Genomic DNA, 27,039 nt, shown 5'->3' with positions numbered 1-27,039 from the left:
GACTAATGAATTTTGACTGCGCGTTCACTGTCAGTTCGGATTGGACCAACTAACGGATTGGATCAAATAACGTAAAACTAATTCTAATACAAAAAATACCCTTTGTGTTATGTTTACAAAATATTGTGCCATAAAGTAAAATAACTGTATGTCTTGGGGGTGAATTTGTGTTATTTTAATTGCATAAACTGCAGTATACACCCGTGTGCCGACGATAAGATGGTTTGACCCAAAACCTTGATCTGCCAATACGTACGCTGAACACAGAGTGGCCGGACGGTGGGGTAGCCTCTGGTTTCTTACGCGATATTTGCCACATTTGCTCTATCTATATACCTTGTCGCTGTTTAAACTTTTTTCCGCAAAGGTAGGACGTCGGGAAAGCAGGAAACGTTCAAGTAAAACTGTCCGCTCATATATTTCGAAAGGTTTACCATACGGGCTGTGCGGCGCTCTTGGGCTTGCAAGAACCAACTGCACCTTTTATCCAGCAACTTCATCTGGTTACGCTAATGAACTGAATTCACTGCACAGCTTGAAACTGAGTTTTGGGTTTTTTTGTTTTTTAACAAATAGGTGATTTTAAAGGTTTTCTTACAACTTGCCTAAAGTGAGTCAATAGGATATTGTAATGCTAACAGTGAAGGTGTAATTACACTTGCAACATGGCTGCTACTCGAACGGCAGAGGGAAAAGTTTAACACTGACGTGGGAGAAGTTTAACGTCAGTGCGACTTGGTACGCGAGTTGTTGTCCACATAATAAAGTCGTAAGCAGTCGCCCCGTAGTCCGGCAACAGTATCCCCCCGGACTCTCAAACCAGTGGCTGAACCGAGAGAGAGACGCCTCCTCCTCCTCTTCATCCTCCTCCTCCTCCGTAGTCACCGACGTTAGTCACTGCAGTGGACTTTGTGGGGAAACTGTGGTGTCTTCCTCTCCATCGCAGACTGTGGTGGCGTTAAAGGACTTATCATCTGGGAGCTGCTTGTGTTTCGAGCTAAGATGCATTTTTCCATACCCGACACAGAGGTTCGTTCGGGAGAAAACGGTTCGACCTACGTGGTAAGCACGACGTTGTGTCTTTCTTTTTTGTTGTTGTTGTTGTACCCGCTTTAACCACAGACTGTGTTAATGCTTGTTTCAGCTGCCCACATGTCGAGCTAATGTCAGTGCGGCACGGGCTCCAGTGTTTACTGTGCACAAATTATTGGGAAGGCGGAACTGCTGGGTTATAAATCAGCTATAAACATTACTGTGTAATCATGCCATTTATGCTTTGCATAGGTGATTAAAAACTTGATTTGTTGTATTAAAATTTGAGCAAATTGGGCAAAAAATATTTTAGCATGATTCTTTGAGACATCAACAGAAAAGTAATGTGGCTTTTATCGTGTTCAACACAGTTTCTGCCATTTTACCTTCATCTGGCGGAGAAAATTAGTTCTACAGTATAAACATATAGCATCATTATGCCATGTCTGAAGTTTAACACACTGTGATTTACCCTCAAAGCTTTATGCACAAACTTGCATGTGTCCCAGTCTCTTTATAGGCTCAAATCAGCCACAACAAAGTCTCTTTTGTTTTAAAGGTTTGAGCCAGCACCTAAATTCTTAGTGAGATTTGAGGTTTGCTTACCATGATGTTGCCATCTCCCGTGTTATTTAGAAAAAGAGAATACAGCCAGCATTGCTTTAACTTCATCCCTTAACTAGCAGTTATATATATCAGTCTAAACTATGGTAGTCTTCAAAGCACATTGGGAGCTGCAGCATAATCTTTATGTTTATTTTCTTCTTTCTGTTTCTTATTGTGTTTAATGTTGTTTGAAACATGAATTACCATTGTGCTTTGCTGTGTTCTGAAGTGAAGGTTGATCAAGGACAGCCGTAATAGCACCATTTTCTTTGCTATTTATGAAAAACCCAGTGACTGACAGTCAGGATACATTGTATTAATGTTTGCCAGATGTAGTGTTTATTTCTCAAAGTTTGCGTCAACTCAAAAGATTTCTTCCTTGTGTTGCTTGATTATTTGCACAGAGACGATAAATATGATCTATTGGTGATTGCAAGTTGCCAGAAAACTGCTTGGGTTCAAGTTGAGATGGATAATGATTTTAAAGATGTCATTATGAATTGTGCTTCCATTCCTCATCCATTTTCTTATTTGTTCCTAGCAGTAGGCCTTTGCAGGTTTATGGCATAAGTACAACAGTTTCATTACTTCTGAACACAGAGTAGAAAAAAGGTTTGCATCTGACTCAGATGTGCAAGAGCTCCACTGCCAGGAGTGGGACGTCATTGTTTAGCAATGTGCGACTGTCAGAAAACCTTGACAGCATCGATGAATGGAACTGGAAAGCTCAGAGCTCTGATGGATCAGATCATTTGGAACCTGTTCTCGGTTCCCAAGTTTGCTTCTCCTCATGTGTTGATGTCGTGCAACAAATAATTAATAATTCAGGATTTTTATAGAAAACAGTGTCTATAGTATTTATTAAAAGTGTTTTTGTGTGTCAGGTCCCTTTGTCCTGTGTGTGTGTGTGTGTGTGTGTGTGTGTGTGTGTGTGTGTGTGTGTGTGTGTGTGTGTGTGTGTGTGTGTGTGTGTGTGTGTGTGTGTACTTAAAAACACAAACACTGCATCATCTGATTTTAATGTAACATTACTCTGGCTGCTCTCAGTGTCATACACCTGTAAATGAGTATTTTCCATTTTGACTGTGTATTTGGAAGAAAGTCTTGGAGTAGGTATAATAATATTTGAATTGGCACAGAATTAGGAAATAAACATAAAAAGCTTTCCAAGAGAAGTAGTGGACATGTCGAATAATTCAGAATTATTTCCCTCTTTACAGTGTTCTCCACGCGTTCCTCACTGATGTCGTTCTCTGACGTATCTCTACTTAACCAAGCACATTTTTAGCCTGTACTCCAGTGGGAAAAGCAAAGGCCTTTCACCTCTCAGCTGGGAGTCCTGTGACTGTCACTGTGACCTTCCCATAACCAGCTGAAAGGAAGGGACTTTGCTTGATTGTAACACTGAGAGATGGGTTGTGTACCTTGGAACCAGTAAGCCGCAGAATTTGCCGCGTTTGCAAAGGGCTTTCTTAGAATTAAAAAGGCCTCTTTTTTATGGCAGTGTTCCTGGGTTGTTGTTTTTTTCCGCTATTACACTTCTGCCTTTATTTCAACCTAATTTTTTTAGTGTTTGTGGATATGAGAACAAGAGACTTTGGTGTTACATTAAGTGACGATAACTCATTTACTCAGGATGAGGAACAGGTTTAGACTTAGCTCTAAACTAGTTCATTATTCATTATTCAAAGTCTGTATTACTTTGGTTTTTGTTTTGTTTTTTGAAACCATGAAAGCTGTGCTCAACAGTGTAGCTGTGTCAGTTGGCTCCATGTACTGAGCCAGATGTATAAACTTAGAGACACAGAGAGGTTCCCTAAAATGTGCTAACAGTAGCAGGTATCTTGGAAATCCTCTCACAGATACTGGTTCACAAGATTAGATCACATATGGTTTTAGGGGTTAAAGTGGGCAGTGATGAAAAAAGTAAAAACACTGACAGTTTTGTTTCTAATAAGGGCGTCTCATATTAAATCTGGTCTATCTCAGGACTGAACATTCAGTGTTTTGATCTGATTACAGCAATGGGATCAGACAGCATCTCACTCCTTTATTAAGAAACTTTATTATGACACAAATTTTAGATTAGCAGCTGGATTATGAAATCAAAAGCTTTTAGACATGATGAGGAACTAGGATCAAAATGTAACACTATTTAATACATTTGTAAGAGTTTGGGGTGCAGAAACAAAGATGAGTGTGGGAATATGGAGGAAAACATATACAGCCTCTTGAACTGTCCCCAAGTTGAACTGCTTGTAGCCACCAAAAAAAAACTCGGGTATTTTTTTTTTTTTTTTTTTGTTGTTGCACTTTTGCATTTTTAGAGCCAAGACATTCTGCATACTCATTCTTCCTTCCTGTCAGGATCCTGCCTACACAGACATTTTTTTTTTTTTTTGTCCAAGCCTTCCTCTTTTGCAAGAACAACTTTTGGCGTGATATTCTTGTTTTTCCCTTTGATTGTTTGTGCAGTTCAGCAAGAGCATGTACATGTGCAGTCAGAAACTGTAAAATTCCTTTTGTGTGGACAGATGACCCGCCATGTTGACTGCAAGAATTAATTGAGATAGAAAGGGAAGAGGATTAAAGCACTACAGCAGTTTATGTCTTGATATCCAAATATGAAGTCTTCTCAGTGAGCTTGTTGTTCCCTTATCACTGTGCACAGCCTGCTGGAAGCTGATTGGGTTTTTTTGGGGGGGGGTTTTAGCATATGAAGGAGGAAATAATAATTCTCAAATTCTTAAGAATAATTCTTCACACAATACTAATAGGATTATTCCATGTAGGTTGTTCTGTAATTGATGCATTACATTTTTATGTATATTTGGTTTACTATCGTATTTAATGACATGAAAAATTTCTTCCTTGCTTTCTGTGGCTGGCTCTCAACATGAAGGCAAGCAGATTTTTGGTCTGCTAGCTCCAAGTGGTTGTTTTGTGGAGGAGTTTTCAGTGACAGCTCCTGTCAAAACAAGCAAAGTGTCTCCAGAGAAGGAGTTAAAGATTCCACATGAAATACTTTCTCTCTATATTAAATGTCTGGATGAGGCAAACGAAGCGGTTTGGATTGAAAACTGTGCAGCAGGTTCTGTTTTCCTCTTTGGATGGAAGTCGCTGGAATATGATTGAATCCAGTTCACACTTCATTTGTTTGGTCTAAGAAAACAAAAGCTGAGGAAGCACACTGCAGTGGGATAATCAGATGAAATCAGTAGTGAAACTTGATGCTAAAGGTACAGGGTGGTAAATGCTGATTCTTCCAGCGTCTTTCAGCGGTTGTGGTTTTATTTCCTCCATGCAAACACAATGCCTCTGAAGTCACCAAATCACTGTTGGGTGTGCATTTAAAGAAACAAATTCAGCACTCGCTTTATGCTTTTTTTTACATAGTCTTTGTCCTTATGTCTGTCCCCACAGGCCTACAACATCCATGTCAATGGTGTGCTGCACTGTCGGGTACGCTATAGCCAACTTCTTGGCCTCCATGAACAGGTAAGGTTTCAGCCATGTTAATATACCAACCACACTGTCAGTGTGCTTCAAAGCACGTTTTTATGTGTGGTGCTCTGACATAAATGCCATCACATCCACCCATGGTGACCTTTTACTCGTATTTGTGTCATACGGTCGATACGCCAGCCTCCCGTCACTTTAAATCATGACTACGATGCCTTGAAGTCTTTGGCTTCCGCTTTTCCAAGAGTTCCAGCTATTGGCTGTAAATAGACAGTATTATGGAGGGGGGTGGGTTGGGGTGTGTGACATGGAAAGAATGTTCTTGGCCTTTCTTACACTTTACCTGCTGGGAAAAGGAATTTAATCTGAAAAAGAAATGTGGTGGGAAAGTGTTGAGTTGTCTGTTCTTGAGAGTTGTTTGGTCTCTGCCTCAGCTGAGCTTTACACACAGCCAGACTGATATTTCAGAGCTGTTAATAGGCAATTAGTGTATTCAGTGTTTCACATGTGTTTTTCTTTCTTGTAAAGATGTGTTTTTAAGTGCTTTGTGCACTAAAATGTATACAACAGCATAAAACATGGCCCTAAAGGAGTGCCCAATGCCCCTTTTGCTTATACACATTACAAACTAAGAGAGCTAGGGCCAAACTTTACAATCTCCATCCTCAACTCTGTGTTATCATCCTGACAGTTGCTGTTGCCTGGCAACAGGGAGTGGGAAAGACACACTCAAATCTTTAAGCATCAACCCCAAAGGGCTTCCTGTGGCATACTCATGACCCCAAAACACTCCACACTTGATTGTGGTGCACACACTCGTCTCAGTTATTGCTCAGAAAATTAGATTTTTTTTAAGTGCTTCTCATGTGTTTTCTCCTGTAATGATTTGCAACACGGCAGAATCTGTGCTAGATTCAAATCCTGTTTAAAGCAAACAGTAAAAAACAGGACAAGCTCTGCCAAAAATGCTCCGCATGAGCTCACATGTATTTCAGATGTGACAGACTTTTATGAATCTGCAACCTGTGCTCGGTGTGTGTGGCTGTGAAAGCTTATTTGTATGTGTAACCAGTTGCTGCCTCTGGCATACTTAAAATACCACAGGGAAATATGCAGAGGTGAAAATCGCCTCTTTTCCTCTAGCACTCGCTGTGGTCTGCCTTCATCATAGCATACCTGCAGCAATATGCAGGTTAAAAATTAAACCACATAAACGTGTTTGATTTTTAGATCAGACACCAAATGGTGTAAGACTTCAATCGTTCAAGCTACCAGTGCTCAGATGATAGAAAATGGAAAGAAATGAGTCAAGAAGCTGGAAGACAAAGTAAACTTGGAATGACTAGACATTCAGCGTTCCAGATGTGTTCGTGTGTGAGTGTGTCTGTGTCTGTGTTTGTTATGCACGGAAACTCCAGCAGCTAGCCGTTGAAACAGTGCTTAAAATAAACCTGTGATTCATCTCAAACAACCTCAATGTACCTCTTAGAAAAATTAATCCACAGATCTTTAATTCAGAAGACTGCTGTTCTATAGCAAAGTTATCATTTTTAATAGTTCAAACTTAAATCTCTTTTCAGTAATTATGGCTTTGTTAAAATAAGAATGTAGCTAGCAGACTGCTTGAACAAACTCTGTTTTCTCTTAAAACCAGAGAAATACTGGTTTGCGAGGGTTTGTTTTTTCCAAGAGTGCCGACTCTTTGTTCCCTCCGAGCTTCACAACTTGTGGTTTGCATCAACAGATAAAGAAAGAATATGGAAGCAATGTGGTGCCTGCCTTCCCCCCAAAGAAGATCTTCACACTGACCCCTGCTGAGGTCGAACAGAGGAGAGAACAGCTGGAGAAATACATGCAAGCTAGTAAGTTATTCATGCAGAATAAACTTTTCACAGATGGCTTGTATTGTATTTCACTTCATTCAGATGCAGAGTGGTTGTTTAAACCAGTGTTTAAATTAGATAGTGTTTTTTAAGTTGCACACATTCCCCTCTTTAGTAGTGTGTGTGTATAACGAGTCTGTGTTTTTAAAACAGAATATTTGCAGGACAAACACGGTTTCCTTGAGAGCTTTCCCCACAGCAATCACAAGAACAAGTTTGCTTGGTGTCTGCAGGGAGTCCAAACATGCACTGTTCTCTTCATGCCACATAAGTGTGAAAGAACTGTTAATCTGGGCATAGTGTCTGAGCAGGGACACTGCTTCAGTTGGGAGTGAAATGTTGACACACCTTATGAAGAAAAATATCGAGACCCAGAATCTCAAAGCTGAAAGTGTCAGTAATTTAAATAATTTTTTATTGATTTGAATTTTTTAGTAAAGAGATTTTTGTTTTTTTGGTTGGTTTTTTGGAGGAAAAATACCCGGCTTTTGTACCATGAAGAATAATTAAAATCTTTGGCATGGTAAAACCAAGTGGAACACCTCGTGACAGTTTTAAAAGCTTATTTAGCATCAGGTCAGTAAACCCATTCAGAGTATTTCAATTCGAGAGGGTTTCGGCATATTACACGTTGTGCAAACAGGTCAAAGGTGAACTATCCAAGTACACACATACACAAATAAGTGCAACTGGCAGCAACATGGAGGGTTGGTTTTAATCCTTTCAAGCACTGGAAGTTACAGCAGAACAAGGGATCATTGTTTGAGTGCATATTTGCTCATAGTCTGGGAGCATACGCATTCAGGGTGTTCTTGGCTACAAGTTCACTAGGTTACATCATGGTTTTTGACATAGTTATGGAAAATAAACTGACGCAAACACAATATGCACTGATGCAGATGGCTTCAAAATTTCCCTTTTTGTCAAGTGGAGTTTGTGAAGTTAGTATACAGGATGACACACACATGCTCACACTAAGTCATATTGTATGTTATGTTAAATGCTCTGCTTTGCCACTGAAAACTGTGTCAGGAATAAATGAGAAGCCAAAGCAAAGGAGAGTTGCTCATTCAGCCTTTTATTTACTAAGTATGGTGTGTTGGAGCTGGTTAGTGGCAGTTAAGGTCGTTGATCCTTTGCCAGAGGTCAGCCCTTCTGTCATAAAGTTTTTATGCGCTAAGCTAAATTGCCTTTACAAATAACTTGGAAGGTATGACCTATTTCACAATAGCAAGCTCAAAAAGCAAAAAACTAAGAAATGGGAAGTGGCTCCACCTAAAAACATTGATGTTTATGAGTAACCCCCAAAATTGCATACCAACACCAGTTAGGCATTCATGTAGTTGTGTTACTTTCAATTATTGCTTTACTGTCCTTTGTTTTGTTTTGTTTTTTTCAGTCCGTCAGGATCCCTTGCTTGGAGCCAGCGAGTTGTTCAACAGTTTCTTAAGGAAGGCCCAACAGGTTGGTGGTTATTTTATATCTAACCTGCATCAAGGTGTTGTCGGTCAATAGGTCTGAAAGGAGCAATGCACCTTATACTAAAATGCTGAGGCAGTTATTTCTGCTTCACTAGTAATTACTTTGACATTGCGGTGAAATTAGGTAGTGCTGTTCTTGCTGTTTATCTATCGCAGCAGCACACATACACTTTCTTGGATTGTGTCATCTGTACTTGTAAGCTTCTGGTTAGATGTGTCAGATCAAGACTGGCCTGCATGCTGAAACATGGAAAATGATAACATGAATCATGTAACAAGTCTTTTGTTAAACACAGCAACTTAGTTACTGTGTGTGTGTGTGTGTGTCTGTGTGAGAGACATCCAGCTCAAAACAAGCTTTTTCCATACCAAAAAAATCTAAGCAGGTTTTCAGTTTAACCTGATTCTATGTCATTTCAAATGGATGGTGTATTCATAACTTATTCATAGCAGGTTGCATCATTTAGTCTGTGACTTGCATTACCTGAGGCTGCAAATCCATTCAGATTCATCCATCTGCAGCCACATCGCACCCATTCTCCTGTTTTGTTTTTTTCTTCCGCCCTCTTCTCCTCTCAGATTAGCACATTAGAGTCAGTGTTTATGTCACTTCTCTCACGTACTGTGAGGAAAGCAGGTCTGGAATAGGAGATGACTTGCCTCCCAGTGTAGGCTTTTCATCTGTGCCTTCTGTGCTCTCAGAGACCCCCTGCTGTGGGAAAAGGGAAGATGATAGATGATTTAGCCAGGAAGACGAGAGAGAGAAGAAGCTGGAGTCATCCAGTTCAACATTGCACCCTTAATATAAACGATGAGATTATTTAATCATCTCATCATACGTTTTTCTTTTCTTTTTTTTAATGCAGACTTGGTTTAATTAGTGTTAGAGGCCTTTTCTTACATAATGATATTGCTTTTACCTTTTTAAGTAAGCATTTTTGTTGAATGGTGCTTTTTTTTTTTTTATTGTTTTGTAATGTGTAGTCAAATCGTGGCTTTTTTTTTTACAAGTTTGTTATCCAAAACAAAAGACTGTATGTAGCACTATATCCAATAAACATTTCCCTGCTTTTGAATATCTTTATGGGGTTTTTCCTTTTGACTGTCGCTTGGACAAAACAAGGCAACCCTTTACTAAAGTTATGGTAAATATTTTCATATTTTCCAAACAGTATGTAGATAACAATCAATTACAAAGAAAATGAATGTGATCAGTATTGTCCAGTCCCCCAAAAAGTTCGTGAATAATTAAAGGTGATTTTAATAATTAAAAATATTTAATTACTCTTTATTGTGGACTGTTCATTGCACAGGTCCTATTCTTATATGCACTAAATAATTCCCATATGTGAGCCATTGCCTTTGTTCCTTCTCCATTTGAGTTAAACCATAACATACTTTGAACATCTTTCAAGCTTTTATGTCAAAATTGACAGTAAAGATAAAAGTGATCAGACTGAATGGATTAAATTTTGTTTGAAGTGCATTATAAATTTGTGTTTGAGAAAATGTTACAGTGGAGGGTCATCCATTGTCGGAAAGGGTTTGGGGGGGAGGGGGTGGTTCCCCCTCTAACCAGACAGAGTTTTTCCGTCTGTGTGGCTTGGTGTGATTTTTGTTGTTGACTGATGGGAATGAAAACATGTAGCTCACCCAGAAAGTTGAATTCAATCCTTTTGTTTCCACAGGAGACCCAGCAGATCCCCACAGAAGAGGTTGCAATAGATATCTGCCTCTGTAATGGCCAGAAGGTCACAGTCAACATTTTCACATCATATAAGACGGAAGATGTGCTTGATGTAAGTGCTGCATGTTTAAAGTGAGAGTAAACATGTTTTTACTGTTTTGCACAGTACGGTGCTTTTTAAGTGCCATGTTTGTTGAAATCTTGCTTAGACAGAAAAATATTTACATGAAAAAACTATAAGTGAATACTGCTGTCAGCTCCATATCTTGATATAGTTAAAAGAAACTAAAGTCTTAAACTTTTATCTGTTTGGTTTCAACTTTTTTTTTTATTAGTTCTGTGTGTTTGGTTGGAGAGCACATGGACAAAATTCAGCCCTGAGGGCTGGAATTGGATGAACTAGATAAGTCTGCGCTGCTATTTCACTCAATTCCAATGCAGTGTGTTTGATCAGTGACCCATGCAGTAGCGTATATACCAGGACACTACCAGAATGTAGCGTATTTTAAATATTTATGTAGGCATCTAAGCAAGTTATAAATATTTTCATTGTAACCTGTGGCCATGTTTCAGTTCAGTTATTTAAAGTGTGGCCCATTGCTTATTTCATTTAAATCGGTATGGTCATCTCTGACCTAGAGGCATTTGAGCTCTTCATAACAGATCTGATAGACACCAGGGATTTGCCTCAGGCAAGCAATATTGCTTTACAATCTCCTGTGAGCTCTGAGGCACTACATACCATAAGTCAAATTAAGCCATGTTTATTTGTATAGCACCTCCTCAGTACAGCAATATTTCACGAAGCACTTTATGAAGTCTGGCCTACTTCAATCAAAACTAAGGAAAACTCGGAACACAACCAAGACAGATGGAAAGAAAACAAATCTAAGCACACGCTAAAGACACTTGATGGCATGATGAAAATACCCATCAGGCCTATTTAAGCTTTCAGGCCATAATCCCAAAAGAGCAATTACAATGTGCCAGTGAAACAAATATACAGTATTATTATCAAACAGCTTTATTATATGTGACTTGTTTTGTTGTTGTTGTTTTATTATTTTTTTAATAATCTGTGCAAGACATGGTGATGTCCAAACCATTCAGTATATGCACTTCACCTGTACTCTTTATTCACCATAAACACACACTAAAGTACACACTCTAACTCATCCCAGTAAACATGGTGATGCCTCAGTGGCGTGCACTTTGTCGATCTTGGCTGTAAATCAAACTTGTTTGAGTCTCTTATGAAAGTTTAACCACAGTTAACCTCTGATCAGAACAGCAGCTGTCAGAGCACACAGATGGTGTATATTTTAGTCAGGGTTTCTGCCTCAATGTAGTATTGCTTAATTATTTTACTAACTAAAATGCTAGATTTTTTGTTTGTTTGTTTTGTCTAGGCAGTTCAAAAACTCTACCAGTGGTTTGCATGTGGCTTTGTTTACCGTTAAATTATGAGAATTACAACTTCAAAACCAGAAATGTGTAAAATGTAAATAAAAAAAAATCTCATAAACCCACATTTTAGTCACACAAGAGCACAGAAAACAAATCTGATTTTTAAACTGGGGCATATTGTTTCATTTGAATTGCCCATCTGCTAAGAACCACATCTACAAATTGCAGAACAATGTTAGAATAATGTTCCTTGCTTTGTGAAAACTTTGAATATCTCATCATCTACAGTATATAATATCAAAAGATTTTAAGAATCTGGAGAAATTTCTTTGCTGTCTCTGGGCCAAAGCTCGATTAAAATAGACTGAATCTAAGTGGTAAACTGTTCTGTGGTCAGACGGAAAAAAAAAAAGTAAAGTTCTTTTTTTGGAAAACACAGATGTTCTGGGTTAAAGATGAGACACCGTCTGGCTTGTTATCAAGGGTTAGTTGAAAAGCATTCATCTTTGATGGCGTGGAGGTGAATCAGTGCCTTTGGAATTGGCAGCTCTTAAATTGGGAAAAGCACCATTAATGCTGAAAGGTATAAACGGGTTATAGAACAACATATGCTCCCATCCAGATGTCCTTTTCAAGGAAGCTCTTGTATTTCAGTAAATATGTCAGCAATACTAAACTGCTTTGTGGAGTTCAGCAAAAATTCCACCACACCTGATGCCAAAAACATTAAAGGTCAAACTGTGGAATGTGAGCAGTTTTATCTATTTTATAGATCTTTTAGTCAGTTTAATCTTCTTTCCTTGGTGTCCTGATACGGTAACCTGTCTTTGAAGAACAGGAACAAACTGATGCAGTCAAACTAGTCAGAGAAGCTGATTGGCAAATTGCAGTTTAACCTAGTTAAACTATTTATATCAAACAGTTGCAGAAGATGACCATTAAGCAATCAGCCAAACAATGACTCCCACCCTTAGTAATTTCAGGTTTGCAGTCTCTAAGCATTACAGAAATGGCTTTGTCCCAGCTGCTATTAATCATCCGAATAAGCTATAGCAAATTGTCAACATAAGTATACTATTTATTTATTTTTAATGGAAGTCTATTTTTTTTCTATTGTTTTTATCTCTTTGGTTTTTTTAGTGTAGTATTTTTAATCTGCTCTTTTTTTAACCTTCTGAAAAATAAAGCTCTGATGAAACGATTGATTGAATGTTGCTGAAATTAAATGTTATTGTTTCTGCAGGCTGTTGCGACAAAGCTTGACCTCCCAGATGACCTTGTTGGTTACTTCAGTCTTTTCCTGGTTCGTGAAGGTGTGGATGGAAGTTTATCATGTAAGTTCAAAATCATAAAAACAGAGCCATAAAAGCAACTTGAACTTGTGCAGCATCCTCCCGTTTCTGTTATTGCTGGAAAGTTTTCTTTTGCGTGCTACATAAGCTGCAGAAATGTTCCCTGATAAGAATTGTAAAGTAAAGTAAATTGTAGCAAAAATCCATTTGAGCTGAAAGTGTAGTTTGCCAGCAAATGTTTTAAGGATTATCTCTCCAGCTAACAAGAGCCATAAAAAAAGAGCCATCATTTATTACTGCTGATTATTTATGTTCTAGCTGGAATTCATTTCTCAGTAACCAAAAGAGACGATTCTCAGAAGACACAAATCACACAGAAATAAATGAAAGTAGGATTTTGGTGTAAACACTTTCATTAAGAATTGCTAGAGAGTAGATTCCTGTGGAACCGCAGGGAACTTTATTCTGGCAACAAGAATACGGCTGAGTGTGTTTGTCTCTCTGTTCTGAGAAATACTTCAGTTTAGTTGAGGAAAAAAGAAAAGCTGTGTATCGCCTCTAGAGGGTTTATCTTGAATCCAAATTCTGCTGTATTTCTGTCTCTAACTAGAATGTATAATAAATTTTTTGGGGGCTGTTCTGACTCCCAGTGAGAGTCAGCTATTTGTTGGCTGGTGCATGCAAAACATTTTGTAGTGCTGGAGTGTGAGTGCGCACAACATCCTTTTTGCAGTGTTCTTGGCTGAAATGCATGTTGTGGTTTACCAACAGTTCCAGAGTGGTACCACATTTACAGGCGTCTGATTAGTAAAGTTATTGTTTTTCCAGACTGCAAGAGGAGTGTTGACTTCCAGCATATTATAAATGTGTTTTTTTTTTTTAAAGTACGCTGTAAATGGAAATACACAATGATACTGTTTCAAGCCAGGGCAAAATCATTTTTTTGCCCATATACATTTTGTGAAGACTCTGTAGCAGTTAGCATGTGGTTTGTCCATTGTCTTTTTGTTGTCAATGTTACTTACAGGACCGCCTCAAAAGACCAAATGGCCACATCTCATGTGGCTCAGTTTCACTTGACGCACATCATTGCAAAGTATTAGCATTCACATTCATGTATACCCCAGTGACAGAGGAAGAGAGCCCTTTTAGGTCAAACCTCTCCACAGTCTGAGATTCTCATGGTTTCCACCTGTCACATGCTCGCCTCAGAGAGCATCGATACCAGGCTGGAAGTGAACCCAGATGAACTCAGAGGGGTCTGTATATTTTACAGACGTGTTGTTCATCCTGCCATTTAAATCTGAGGCTGAGTGATATGAAAAAGAAGAGGCATGTGCTAAATATGGCTAACAACGCAGCAGGTCATTGATCAAGCAGAACTGATGGTGGGATGATTGACATAACAGGATAATGAGAAAAATTCAGGCAGTAATTTCCCTGAGGTCGGAGTGTTAGTCAGGATATAATGTAAAATATTACGGACATGTTGAGAAGAGCCAGGATGTGGTTTGAATTAGTGCTGCTCTCATTTGCTTTTTGTGGCATTTTTAGCTTTCCAGAGATGATTTATTTTGCTTAAAAATGTCCCATTACATGTTAAGTATTGAGTTTGTTTCTCTTTATGCCAGATAATTTTCAACATCAAAGTAACCACTCTGTGTTTCTGTTTTCAGTACACAGCCCCTCTGCCCATAAAAAAGACAGAATACACTTTTATAAACCTAATGGTAAACTAAAGGGCTCTTTAGTCATCTCATTTGTGTGTATTTGTGTGTGTGCACTGAGCACATTTATTGATGGGTGAAAACAAAGTAGCAGCAGCAACGACCTTCAGTCTGCTTCACTCTCCTTAGGGAACTGACTGCAATAAAATAGCTGCAGATTCTGGGTGCATGTACACAAGAGCCCTTTTAAAAAAGTATTGTCACACACACACATTTTACCACAAGTTGTATCCTGCTGGGGCCTGCACAGATGGTGTCTTCCCCATTGTAGACATTGTTATCCATGTCTTTGGTACCTGAGCTACATTTATGATAAATTCTGCTTTTTTTTTCCTCTTTCAGTTGTGCGGAAGTTGCAAGAATTTGAGCTGCCCTATGTATCCATTACCAGCTCGCGGAGCTCAGAATTTCACATAGTCTTACGGAAAAGGTATGTACCTCCTCTTGTTCACATTATGAGTATGAATCTGATCACGTCTTGTTTTCTTTATCTGTGGTAAAGCTCTTGGTGTAGACATGTTAAAAGAGAAGGTTAAAGATGGGCTGCTAGAAAGGTTACCTTTTTTGTTGTCAGGGAGAATGATGATCATCACCTGACAGTAAGTGGGCTTGGTCCAGAAAATGTAATGAAATGACAATAAATTCTACATCTACTTAAATTTCACCACTTTGCAGTTTGTCTTTGCAGTAGGTATTCCTTACAGCTACAGCGTCTACAACAATCAGTTGCACTGATCCAACAAGTTAATCTTTGAACCAGAACTAAACCAAAACATTAAAGGACAAAATAACTGCAAACAAATTTATATTATATTTTATCTTGCTATAGATTTCATTTCATTCATTTACCCTTGGTGCAGAATGCCTGTTGCAATTTCTAACATCTTCGTTACCAATTAACTGGATAACCAGAGTTCTGATAAATCATTTACTCTGAGATTTAAACTTGTTCTTGGGGTTCATCGATTACCAGCTTTCGCTTTTTTATTTACACAAAATTTAGCCTGAAAATAAACAAATAGATTCAAATATTTTATATAATTGAACTTCTCACTTCACGAAAGTCACATTTCCAACAGACTGTTGTGCTGCATCAGTGTTTTGTTTTGGTTTTTTCGGGTTTATAATTTATTTGACTGGGTCAGGGTTCAATAAACATCAGAGGTGTGGAGCTGTTGGTGTGGAGAGCAGTGCACCAGGAATTGCATGTGTCACAAAAACGGGGGGGAAAAAGTGATAGAATTAGTCTTAATGTTGTTCTATTTGAGAGAAACGGCTAAATAAACGAGAAGATACTAACTGCTCATTCAGTTTCAAGCCTACAGTCCAGTCCGCTGATTTGTCCGCTTTTTGTCAAGATAACTTTTATCTGCTTCCTCCTTTTTCTTTTCCTTCATTATTCTGCCTCCTGTGGACTCTGGAGGTACACAGGATGTTTACTTTCTTTCTGCCTTAAGGAAAGTCTCAGTCCTGCTGACCTAGTTTCGCTGTGGAGTGTAGAAGAGTGAGGGGAAGAATAAACGTAGAACTAACAAGTGGCGGTGGAGAAAAAACAGACCCCCAGTGTATGAGATCCAGACGAAGAGGAAGAATGTAGGGAAGAAAACTACTGAAAACCTAAAATGTATGATGCAGTTCTCTATTGCCAAGCTTTATTCAAAGCATCTACAAAATGAAAACAGGATTATGAAAAACAGTCAAGGTTAGTGAGCGGTACAATATAGTTTATATACTAGTAAGATTGTAGCTTTATGGTATTTTCAGTCTTTGTATGCGGTAAAGAAGATCCAGGAGGTGGTTTGAACCAGTCCAACAAGCAAAACTATTTCTCTCAACAGGGTCTTTGAGTGCACTTTCCATTACATCTGATGAGACAAAATAAAAGGACTCACCAAACACAGTGCTTCTGATTCCACCACCCATACTCTCTTGCTCCCTTTCACCGCCCTACGTTTTACTGGTCGTTTTTGAATTGCGGATGTGGCCAAGTAGCTTAACATTTCCTCAAACAACTGCTCTATTCAACTGCTCCTAATAGCACCCCAGCCAAGCGCCTACATGTTAAGTTTCACACCTTTGCGCTAAACTGTTGGGAAACATGAGCTCAAGGACGATTTTATTTAAGAACAAACGTAAATACAAAATGTAACTGGGGCAGGAAAAATGCCTCAGTTGTGGTGTAAAGAAAGTGTTTGCTTAAGACATTTCACAACCAGCAGTGAGGAAGTGATACATCTAAATTGTATACTGTTGTTCTGGGTGTTTTTAAAAACATAGACCCAGATCTGATTCGTCTGTCTCATTCAGATAGAATTTTTTGAATTTCTTTTTCAACATCATGTTCTGATTTTCAAGCTGGCCTCGGGCTCCCACACATCTCTTTGCACAAACGTACAAGCAGTACTTCTAATATTGCCACAGTGCTGTGTGGAAATTATACCATTTCACTCACATCCTTTCAAACTCAGCTGTAAATAATTCTTGAGGTGAATGTTTGCATGCCTTACTCACTGACTGAGCTGATTTCTCCATAAGTCACTCATTTCATGGATGGAGTTTGACTGTACACCGGACAGACGTCTCCATTGCCTTGTATTGATAAATACATAGTCCATAGAAATAGGTTTGTTAATGGGTTAATGCATTGTATTGCATTGCATTGCTTGCTCCATGGTACAAAGTCCATGTGATGTGAATAGGGCTTATAGTAGACAGTGAATTGATGGCTAGCAGTCTTTTGTTCTCTGTCCTGCTCCTTGCACGTTTAGTTTATGGTATCAGTCTGATCTGAAACAAATAGTAGCATTATCAGTATTAAGAATGCAGCTGACTCCTTTCTGCTGCATGTACATGCATGTTAGAAAAGACCAACTATTTAAAAGCCGACATTTTGGCAGTTGACTGGTCTGGAGCATTCAGGTGTGTTAACACAATGCCCTAATCTTCCCAGGAGTGTACATCCCAGCAAAATTCACCCTGAGGCCAGATTGTTCATGGTCAGAAAAACTGCAAAAAAAACCCCCAAAACCAAGAGCTACATCTCAGACTCTCTACACCAAAGTATTCTAGAGTGTGGGGCCATCTGTCTGACAGCTAAAGCTCGGCTAAAATTGGCGAACGCAACAAGACAAAAATCCCAAGCACAGCAGTAAATCTACAACAAAATCAAGATGTTGCAATGGCCCAGTCAAAGTCCAGAACTGAAGCTTATTGGATTGCTGTTGCAGGAGGCTAATAGCGGTGAATAAACTATTGAACTGAAGCAGTGTTGTTAGAAAGAGTAGGCCAAAATTCCTTCACAATGATGCCAGAGTCATACAGAAAATGATTACTTCAGGTTATTGCTGCCAAAGCTTTTCACATGACTACAGTACCCCCCTTAGCTCTCTTCAAATCACTCAAAGTTGACAATCAGGCTGTGTTAATTCTGCTTTATTTGACACTGTCTTATTTTTTTTGTCTCTTCAGCTACTGGGACATGGCATATGATAGTGATGTAATGGAAAACAGAGTTGGCCTGAATTTGCTTTATGCCCAGGTAAGAGGCTTCATCACTTAGGTAAACCAGACACTGTTTTAAATTAAACTCCCGCTGAGATGTGCACCCAAGCAGAAAATTTAAATTAGACTTGATTGTATTTGTTTCCAGATTGCATCTGTTGTATTTTATTGAGCTTGCTTGGTGCCAGCCTCTCACCAAGAAAACTGAATCAGCAGCTGCTTCATCTTTTGGTTGCCAAATGCTTTTGTGCATCCCCTGGGATCATCCATTATCGAAATATTGGTGTCAGCTTGTTTTAACATTGCAACACCTTGAATCCTCTCTGCGTCCCTCTTTCAGAAGAGATGTCCTTCCTATTATAGTAACTTCCCTCTGCTGTAACAGTTGTCTGATTTTATTAAGCATTTTCGGGGTGGCAAGTTTGATTAGAATCTGTAACCTCTGAGCGTTGCCTCTGCGAAGCAGTATAGTGCCAACGAGCTTGTGCTTTTGTGCATATTTTGTTGAGCTGCACTGTTAACATGGCGTGTTTAGTGTTGTTTCTCCTAGCAAAGGAAACTCATTGACCTGAATTATTGTATTTGTCTGTGTAGAAAAATAAACTTCCTGTTTGTTGCTTCACCAGACAGTATCTGACATTGAGCGAGGCTGGATACTCGTCAACAAAGACCAGCACAGGCAGCTCAAATCGTTGCAGGAGAAAGGCTCTAAGAAAGAAGTAAGCAAGGGTGCCTCTTTTTGACGTTTCTGCCATTTGAATTTTCTTTGCCAGTTGTCACTTAAATCCAGCTGATGCTCAGAAATGTCCTTGTGCTAGGACAAATCTGTAGACCACGGAGAATACTCCCTCTAGTGAATTCCATGTTATGCAATTAACCTAGTTTGCCCCATAATATGAATTTTTAAACACATCCCAGGAGAGAATTTCAGAATTTTCTATCAGGGATTAGGTAAGCCTAAAAAAATGACATCTAAAAATTGTTTGGTTGTTTTTTTTTTCTTTTTTTCCTCAGTTCATCCATCTAGGCCAGACCCTCAAATATTATGGCTATATTAAGTTTGACCCTTGTGTCACTGACTTCCCCGAGAAGGGCTGCCAAGTCATCGTCAGCGCCGGAAACAATGAGCTCAACTTCCATGTCAAGCTGCCTAATGAACAGATGAAAGAGGGGAGCTTCAAAGTTACTCGCATGAGGTGCTGGCGAATCACATCTTCTGTAAGTGGAAGCGTGAATGCATGAGAGTTTAAGTGTACCTTTATTTTATCAAGATGAAGGCCCTCCTGTTTCTAAAGTGGCCTATTGGCATTGCACCAGAAACAAACCATAGTTAGTTTTTTAGCATTAACAGCTAGCTAAAAATGCTTACCTCCACACCATCCATCGTCATCAGTCCAATTACCCAAACACACAGCCCACACAAGGATAGTGCTGAATTGATCTTTTGTATCGATTAACACCTAAAACAGTATTTGAACTGCAAATTGTCTGCTGGGAAAAGCAGATTCATGCATTGAGGGGAAGTACTTCCACACCTCTGTAAACAGTTACATGTGTAGAAAAAAAGTGTAAATGTCAAGTTTTATTTCTCGCGCATTTCTTTAATACACTGAATTCAAAGTAAGACACCAGATAGTACATGCACGCTTCAGTTTTATCTCAGTAGGGTTTTTTTTTCATATTTCAAGCCAGTTTTTGCTTTTAGTCTTTTTACCCTCAGACATGATGCAGTCTCTTCAGGCAATCACAGAAACCACTTATTGCTGTCTCAGCCTGGTCTTCTGCTTGTTTTTCATGCCTTTGAATTAATGCTGCCACTTCCTTCAGTAAGTAATAAAGTAATATCAGTGTGTCATGTCCACTGGCTGCTATGGTATTAAGGTGGAGTACTTCTGGTCATGAGCTGTTCCTCCTCCATGCTTCCTCTTTCAGTCAGTGAATGAAACTATTTTTATCATTAGTCTGTTGAACTTTGTTAAAGCATACCACTTGTGCAGTCTCTTCTTTACCTTTTATATTAACAGAAAACTCAAAATCAGTCTAAATGTCAACTCTGCATCATCTGACCCATCTGTGAGTTCCTTGTAAATGTTGTGATGGTGAAATCATTTACTAGCTGAGTGTTTTTGCTTCTTGGCTACTTTGGAAATTTAATGCATTTTATCCATTATCTTATTCTGAAGTGTGCTGAAGTGCAGAAAAACCTCAAAAAAAGCTATCAGACAGTACTAACAGCTCCACTAACACTGAATTAAACCCATTGAAAGTGTGTTGTTTTTTTTTGGGCGGTGAGTCTAATGAAAGTGTAATGGTGCTACATCACACACCAAAGATTTACGAGTTAATCCATGAAGGTTCTGTTTCAACTGTGACCTTAAATCAATTGATCAGCATGAGATGGTGCCAGAGTCCCTCGAGCATATGACTGGAATTGATTGATCAGGCTAACATATTGCTGGTCCAATGCCCAGCATTTAATGAGTGTTATCTGTTGCATTGATGGCGGAGGGGAAGGAACAAAAACCATCTCTTGTTGTCATTTCCTCAAATGTTACAGATGGAGGACTGAGTCTCTCTCAACTGGGCGTCTGTCTCAGCAAAAAAACAAAAACATTTGGTTTGTGTGGGCAGCTACAGATTCCAGTTTAGGTTGAAGGTATCGATTTTGGAGCAGGAGGTTCCTTCTTGGTCAGCACTCTCTCAGTCTATGACAATGTACATTCAGTTTTAACTCATTAAAGGACCTTCATTGTAGGACATTGTAGGACCTTCAGCACCACATATTGAAAGATTTAAGTGAGTGCATGTATATTTAAGCCTATATCTAAACTTTTAACCCTCTGTGGATTAGAGAGGTTATTAAAGCTGTATCCTGCATAATCATTCCACCATGGAAAAAGAACAGTTAAAGGAAATCATCAAAATTACCAATTATCATGATATTCATCCACATGATGAATAGATTTAAACTTCTAAACATAAGTTAGTTGTAGTTGTGGTAGATATTTGCAGACAGTGGCGTTAAGATAACAAAGACCGGGAATGTTGGAAAGTCTCGTGTTTGTGATTGCGTCAGCGCTCGGCTATTTTTGTGCACAGATTAGATTGATGGTCTTATACCATCTTTTCTTTGCTGTATCACAAATACTAAACAATATTTAGTTTCAGCTATACAGATTTTGTTCTTTCTGTGCATTTTTCAAAATACATTTGATCCCCTTTTAAAAAGTTACAATTTCAAATGGGCTAAATTTAACTCATTAATTGGATTTTTTTTTTTAACCTTATTTGACACTTCAGCTCTTAAGCCATCTAGAAAAACGGCTTGTTTTGGGAATGTAAAGCATCTCATTAACCAGTATTTGTCATGAACCGAAGTTCCGTACACAAGCTGGACCCAGAAGCAGAGACAACACGCACAGGAGTACGAAAAATAAACTTTATTTCAACTAAAGGTGTCCCGGAAGGGTCAAAGGAAAACACGCGAGAAACTAGAAAAACCAAGGGACCGGGGGATGAGTTACGCAGGAACGCTATAATCGGGACTGTGGGAGGCTGCAACAGAAAGAGGAAGAGAGTTACTGGGAAGCAGGGAAATAGCAGCATACGTGGGGGAGAGTATGAGTCTTACAGTCAAAGCGGGGCCGTGGGAGCCGGAGGGAGGGGTGAGGGTCCGCGGGGGAGCTCCAGGAAAGTAGAGGTGATTGGTACCGGAGGCGATCCAAACTCCAGACGGGCAGGTGGACAGGCAGGTGGCTCAAAAACACGCCGAGCTGTTACCTGAGCGCAAAGGAAAAGATTAGCGTTTGTTCAGGTAAATGAGGGTTTTCACAACCGCCTTCCCGTGGGTGTACGTTACCGCTGTGAGACGACTAACGGACTGGCGTGGAGCAGCTGGCTGGGCTGGATCAAATAGTCCACCTGATAATTGCCTGAGATGGAATGCAGGTGTGGAGTTAACAGCCACACCCGTGGGCGTGGGCATCCCATCAGCTCCTCGGACACCGGGCCGCGGACCATGACAGTATTGTGCATGGAACAGCTGAAATATGCATTTTTTGTGTTTGCACCCAATCGTAGCAGAACAGTCTATTTTACTACTGAGAAAAGCATTACTTGAGGCTCTACCCGCACAATTTCTGCTGCCATTTGAAAGATGGAACATTTAAATATGTCATTTGAATGGAGATGGGCAAAAAAGTTCACTTTTGTACTGCGTTTGTGTTTGAGCATTACAGTCATTATGTGTATCAAAGAAGCTTTTACAATTCTCTAAGAGCTAATGATGTGGACACGTGGCATCACATCTAAAATTGCAATGCATCCTAGCTTGTGTGTTACAGACTGAGCCCCCACACTGCCAGGCGGGGTGATTAATTCCTGAGCTCATTCTCAGAGGTCAGAGTCATTTAATGAGTCCTTTCCTTAGCAGCCAAATATTCAAAACATCTCATTTGTTGTAGCTCTGCAAGACACCCCCCCCATCCGTTGTAGCCAAATTACATTCGGAAGAACCCAAAATAAACACTTAGCATGTACATGTGTTTGTGCATCTGTGTCAGACCGTTGTTTGTCTTGCATTTCCACTACAGCTACATTCTGACCCAGAGCGGAAATGGTTTGTGAAGCAGTGAAGGGCAGACACTGCTTAAACGAGGAATGAGGGCTTATTTCTAGGGAGCGTAACACACCCATCACAAATATTTCTTTCATGTTATCTTTTAGCCTGCCTGTCATTTGTGATGCAGGAGTTCAAGAATAGCAGCTTAAGGAGAAGACATGCAGGGTAGAAAATGAGATTTAGCTCCAGCGACGGAGCTTATCCGCTTAATATTGAAAGTTTGATGCTGGTTGAAAAAATATTGAAATCGGTTTCTTTGTCATTCTCAAATGTAAACACAGTACAACAAATTGAAAGTGGAAGAAGGAAAAGGGCCACAACAGAATAAGCAAATCAGAAGTGGTCGATGATAACAGAAGGTGACTTTTTTTTGTCTTTGTTTTTGTCACTGCAGCAAGTTCCAATTGCCAACGGTACAACCAATCCCTGCAGCTCGGGTCAATTTGAAATCAAACTCGAGCTCTCCTTTGAGTACCTGATGAGCAAGGACCGCCTCCAGTGGGTCACCATCACCAGCGACCAGGTAGGAGGATGATGGATAGTTTCACTTTTATATAGATAAACTAGATCTTTTTTTTTTTTTCATTAAAGATAATTTTTCCCTTTGTGTATTTAGAATTTTTTAGTTTCTTAAGGTACTGTACATAATCCTCTTTAGTGCTCATTGGATTACCTCAAAAATGCTGCTGCTCAAGGCTGAAAACAGCCGTGTTGTTTTGTTTTTTCATAGTTTAGCTCAGATTTTAAGGAGGTGTAACTGTAAGTTGCTTGCAGCTCATTATGTGGTCGGCCATTTTTAGTGCGTTTTGTTCTTTTTCAAACTATACAGGCTTGCTGCTTTATGTCTGACTGGTTTCTGTGTGGATGTGATTGCAGGCTATCATGATGAGTATCTGCCTCCAGTCTATGGTGGATGAATTAATGGTAAAGAAGTCCGGTGGCAGCATAAAAAAGGTTTGTGTTGACTGCATTTAACAACATTATGCCATCATTTTGTTTTCCATACATATCACAGCGTTTGTAAATGTATAAGTCATTCATTTATAGCTTTGACATTTATTCTATTTCTTTTGACGTCTTCTGTCACATTTCAGATGCTGAGGAAACGACACAATGGCTCCATCCACCGGTCTGACAGTCAGCAAGCTGTGAAATCTTCCCCTCTACTGGTGAGAAACGGGATAGCATGCCAAGTTTTTTATTCTCAGCTGTAGCTTTTTTTTCTTGACTGTCTTTTTTTTTTCTTCCATGCTGCAGGACTCCCCTGATTCAAACCGTGAACAAATTGTCAAACTCTCAGTGAGTACCTTCTTTGTCGTTTTTACTGACTAGCTAATAAATATTCCAATAAATTAGCATCAGCTAAGCATTAATTATACTTATATTGATTATTCCATATAGACCAAGCTGACCTCGGTGTCTCTCAGAGGGGTCAGCGCCTCCAACTTGGCAAACAACATCAGCAACTATGCTTTCGAGGGAATCGGAGACGATGACCTGTAACCCACAATTCCCCTTCCTCCCCTACTCATTCCACTGTTAACGACAAAGATTACAAGCTGAGCTGAGCCGAGCCGAGCGGTCCACGCAGGCGTCCGATTCTGCAATATTGTAGCTACTTCCCGGAGAATTTGCTGCCTTAAGCTCTCATTTAATCTTTGACGGTGACCTTTCATGATTTAGACTCTGAAGGGTAATCTTGATTTGCATTTTAGTTACAATCATCATATCATCCAGCTCTCTTATTGAACTTATCACGTCATTAACGTACGTTATTCGAAGATCCTGGATTCTTCCCTGACTGGCTGCGTGTCCGTTTCCAACCAGAGAGCCAACTGTTTGGTTAGACCCGGCACTAGTGAAGATACAGCAGAACTGGACGCAGTTGTTCTGGAAGTTACCAGGCATATTTCTGAGAATGTTCTCTTTAACTCAAAATGTAGAATATTTAGAGCAACTGCTTAGCTGCGTGACGATCAATGTTCGGCTTTGCTATATACCAAAATGCTTCCTCTGATGTCAGTGGTCCTCTTGTGCGTCATGCTACATGTGTGCCAAGTTAACAGAGATCATCAGCAGGGGTTCATTTTATATTAGACATTAGAGTCACATGTATTCAGATGTAGTTCGAGGCCTTAACTTGCTTTTTTTTTTTTTTTTTTTAATATATAGTTTCTGGGGTCACCTTCTCACATGGGTTGAAACTAAAGAGATGTTAACTAGAATTTTGCAGAATTTAATGGATGGTTGATTTGGTTGAGCTGCTTGCACTTGCTGAACCCATCGTTTTTGCACAGTATAACCGGTGGAGATGAATGTTTGAGCATGAATTTATAAATGTGCGTAGGCTCTTACCCTGGGGGGCTCAGTAAATCCATCAGATTTTTTTTTTAACAATTTTTTTAAAAGGTTTCTCATAAATGCCAAATTATAGTTTACTAAAGCATTTTGCACAAAATAAACATTTTTAAAAAGTCACTTTTTATATTATGTACATGCAATTAAGTATTCTGAACATTTACTAATATCTTTATCATCTAGCTTATTGTAATCAGATCTAATGTAATCTAAGCTGTATGGAACAAAGTTTAAATGGACCAACATTTATCATGTTTACATAATGTTTTAGTTCAAATGGAAATTGTTTACAAATTTTTGCATCTGATTTTGATTTGTGTTGTTCTTTTTGGGGGGAGCGATGGCGTCGCGGGGCTTCAGTTCATGGTAATTTGTTCGTACGTTGTTCCAGTCATCTCAGAGGATTTGGTAAAAGGTGCTTTGATGAAGCGGCTAATGTGATCATAATTGCTGGAGTGAACAAAATTTTAAAGAGTGAACATATCCCACTTTTATAAGGTGTGTTATTCCATTATTATTAATTTTAATTTTTTTTTCTTTTTTTGCTGTCAACTTGACTTATTTCATGCCAGCAGATTTTAAAGACGCTAACTGTAAATCAGTGCCAACCTATCAACAGCTTTACTGTCACTTTTAGCCAGAACTGCAAACAAAAATGTTCTCAGTATAATTGTCTTGTTCTTTCACTGGTGTGATTCTTCTGTTCGGTTGCTTTCACTGTAGGGAGACACGGTCGCAGCGATTCATTTATATTTTCTCTGTTCCTGTCGATATGAAGTACACAAAGCTGCAAGGTCCTTGATGTTAGTGTATGTGTAGGTGCCAAATTTTTCTAATGTGCCGTTTTGTTTTGGTTTTTTTCCTTTAGCATTGCTTTTATGAACGTTGTACCGTCTTGATACATTCCACTAATTTTCATGTTGATTTTTAGTGGTATGTTCAGTGACAGCTGTCGGTTCATTTGGTCATGATGCTTAAAATAAACTCTGAACTTCAACGATTATGTGTGGGTTTATTTTATTTATTATGTAACAGTCATCTTTTACCACTACTCCCATTTATTTTGCAGCAGCAGTTTTGTACTTTGCCACGTTATATGCTAAGAGTAGCACAGATAAGTGTCAAGATACCAGGGGGTGCAGTGTTTATAGACTTTAACTGTAGACATAAACTCACCAAGCACTTCATCAGCTACAAGTGTTCAGCTACTTATTTACACAAAAATGCTATCAGCCAATCAAATGGCAGCAAGGAAATGTGATTTAAATGACTTTGAAAATGGCATGGTTGCTGTTGCCAGACGGGCTGATGTACTGGAATTTTCCAACACAACCATCTGTGGCATTTACTGAGAATGCACAAAGAGAAAATATCTACCGAGCAATGTTTCTTTGGGGGAAAATGCCTTGTTGATATCAGACATCAGAGGAGAATGACCAGACTGCTTCGAGCTGATAGGAATGCAACAGTAACTCGAATAACCACTTATTACAACCAGCATCTGCAGAAGAGCATCTTTGATCGGACATGATGAACTTTGATGTAGATGGGCTCCAGCAGCAGAAGACCACACAGAGAGCCACTACTGTCAGCGAAAAATAGAAAAATGAGCAACAATTCACACTGACTCACCAAAATTGGACAACAGAAGATCGTCTGGTGTGAGGAATCTCAACTTCTGGTACAACATTCAGATGATAGGGTCAGAACCACAAAAGCATGGATCTATCCTGCCTTGTATCAGTGGTTTATGCTGCTGGTGGTGGTGTAATGGTATCGGGGATATTTTCTTGGCAGTTTGGAGCCCCTAGCAACAGCTCGCCATTGTTTAAATACCTACCTAAGTATTGTTGCTGACCATGTCCATCTCTTATAACCATATTTCACCTTTGATCAGATGCAGATTAGATGATTAGTTTATCTGTATTTCTTCCCAACCAGTATATTATATCCAGTAATGGTCTGTTGATAGGATTTTATAA

At 39.2% G+C, this 27,039-nt stretch overlaps 1 protein-coding gene and 1 long non-coding RNA gene across 3 annotated transcripts; one reads left to right on the top strand and one right to left on the bottom strand.

Moving 5' to 3' along the window:
• Positions 1 to 228: 228 nt before the first annotated feature.
• Positions 229 to 26,054, top strand: snx17 (sorting nexin 17). Its single transcript, XM_082505683.1, has 15 exons — positions 229 to 1,062; positions 5,062 to 5,136; positions 6,845 to 6,962; positions 8,383 to 8,447; positions 10,153 to 10,263; positions 12,802 to 12,892; positions 14,920 to 15,007; positions 18,046 to 18,115; positions 18,705 to 18,797; positions 19,093 to 19,296; positions 23,094 to 23,222; positions 23,576 to 23,653; positions 23,794 to 23,868; positions 23,957 to 23,998; positions 24,101 to 26,054. Exons 1-15 carry the CDS (start codon positions 1,003 to 1,005, stop codon positions 24,200 to 24,202), a joined length of 1,401 nt encoding a protein of 466 aa, XP_082361809.1. The 5' UTR covers positions 229 to 1,002; the 3' UTR covers positions 24,203 to 26,054.
• On the bottom strand, positions 8,456 to 17,598 carry LOC309689348. Of its 2 annotated transcripts, XR_014271339.1 has the most exons (4): positions 16,470 to 17,598; positions 10,118 to 10,199; positions 8,949 to 9,176; positions 8,456 to 8,704 (listed from the first exon to the last, which is right to left on the bottom strand). It is a non-coding gene; the product is annotated as an uncharacterized lncRNA (long non-coding RNA). The 2 variants fall into 2 exon arrangements; XR_014271338.1 differs by having other exon boundaries at positions 8,456 to 9,176.
• Positions 26,055 to 27,039: the final 985 nt, after the last annotated feature.

This window comes from Aulonocara stuartgranti, assembly GCF_965226115.1.
Source record: "Aulonocara stuartgranti genome assembly, chromosome: 15".
Classification (NCBI taxonomy): domain Eukaryota; kingdom Metazoa; phylum Chordata; class Actinopteri; order Cichliformes; family Cichlidae; genus Aulonocara; species Aulonocara stuartgranti.
Note: the sequence above shows the minus strand (reverse complement) of the source record. Positions and strands in the feature narration are given on the sequence as shown.

Excerpts from the sequence above, each read along its gene's own strand:
- snx17 (XM_082505683.1), top strand. The coding sequence starts at position 1,003 with ATGCATTTTTCCATACCCGACACAGAGGTTCGTTCGGGAGAAAACGGT. Across the intron at positions 6,963-8,382 it reads GGAGAAATACATGCAAGCTA|TCCGTCAGGATCCCTTGCTT; the intron begins GTAAGTTATTCA and ends TGTTTTTTTCAG. Across the intron at positions 18,798-19,092 it reads AGAAAGGCTCTAAGAAAGAA|TTCATCCATCTAGGCCAGAC; the intron begins GTAAGCAAGGGT and ends TTTTTTCCTCAG.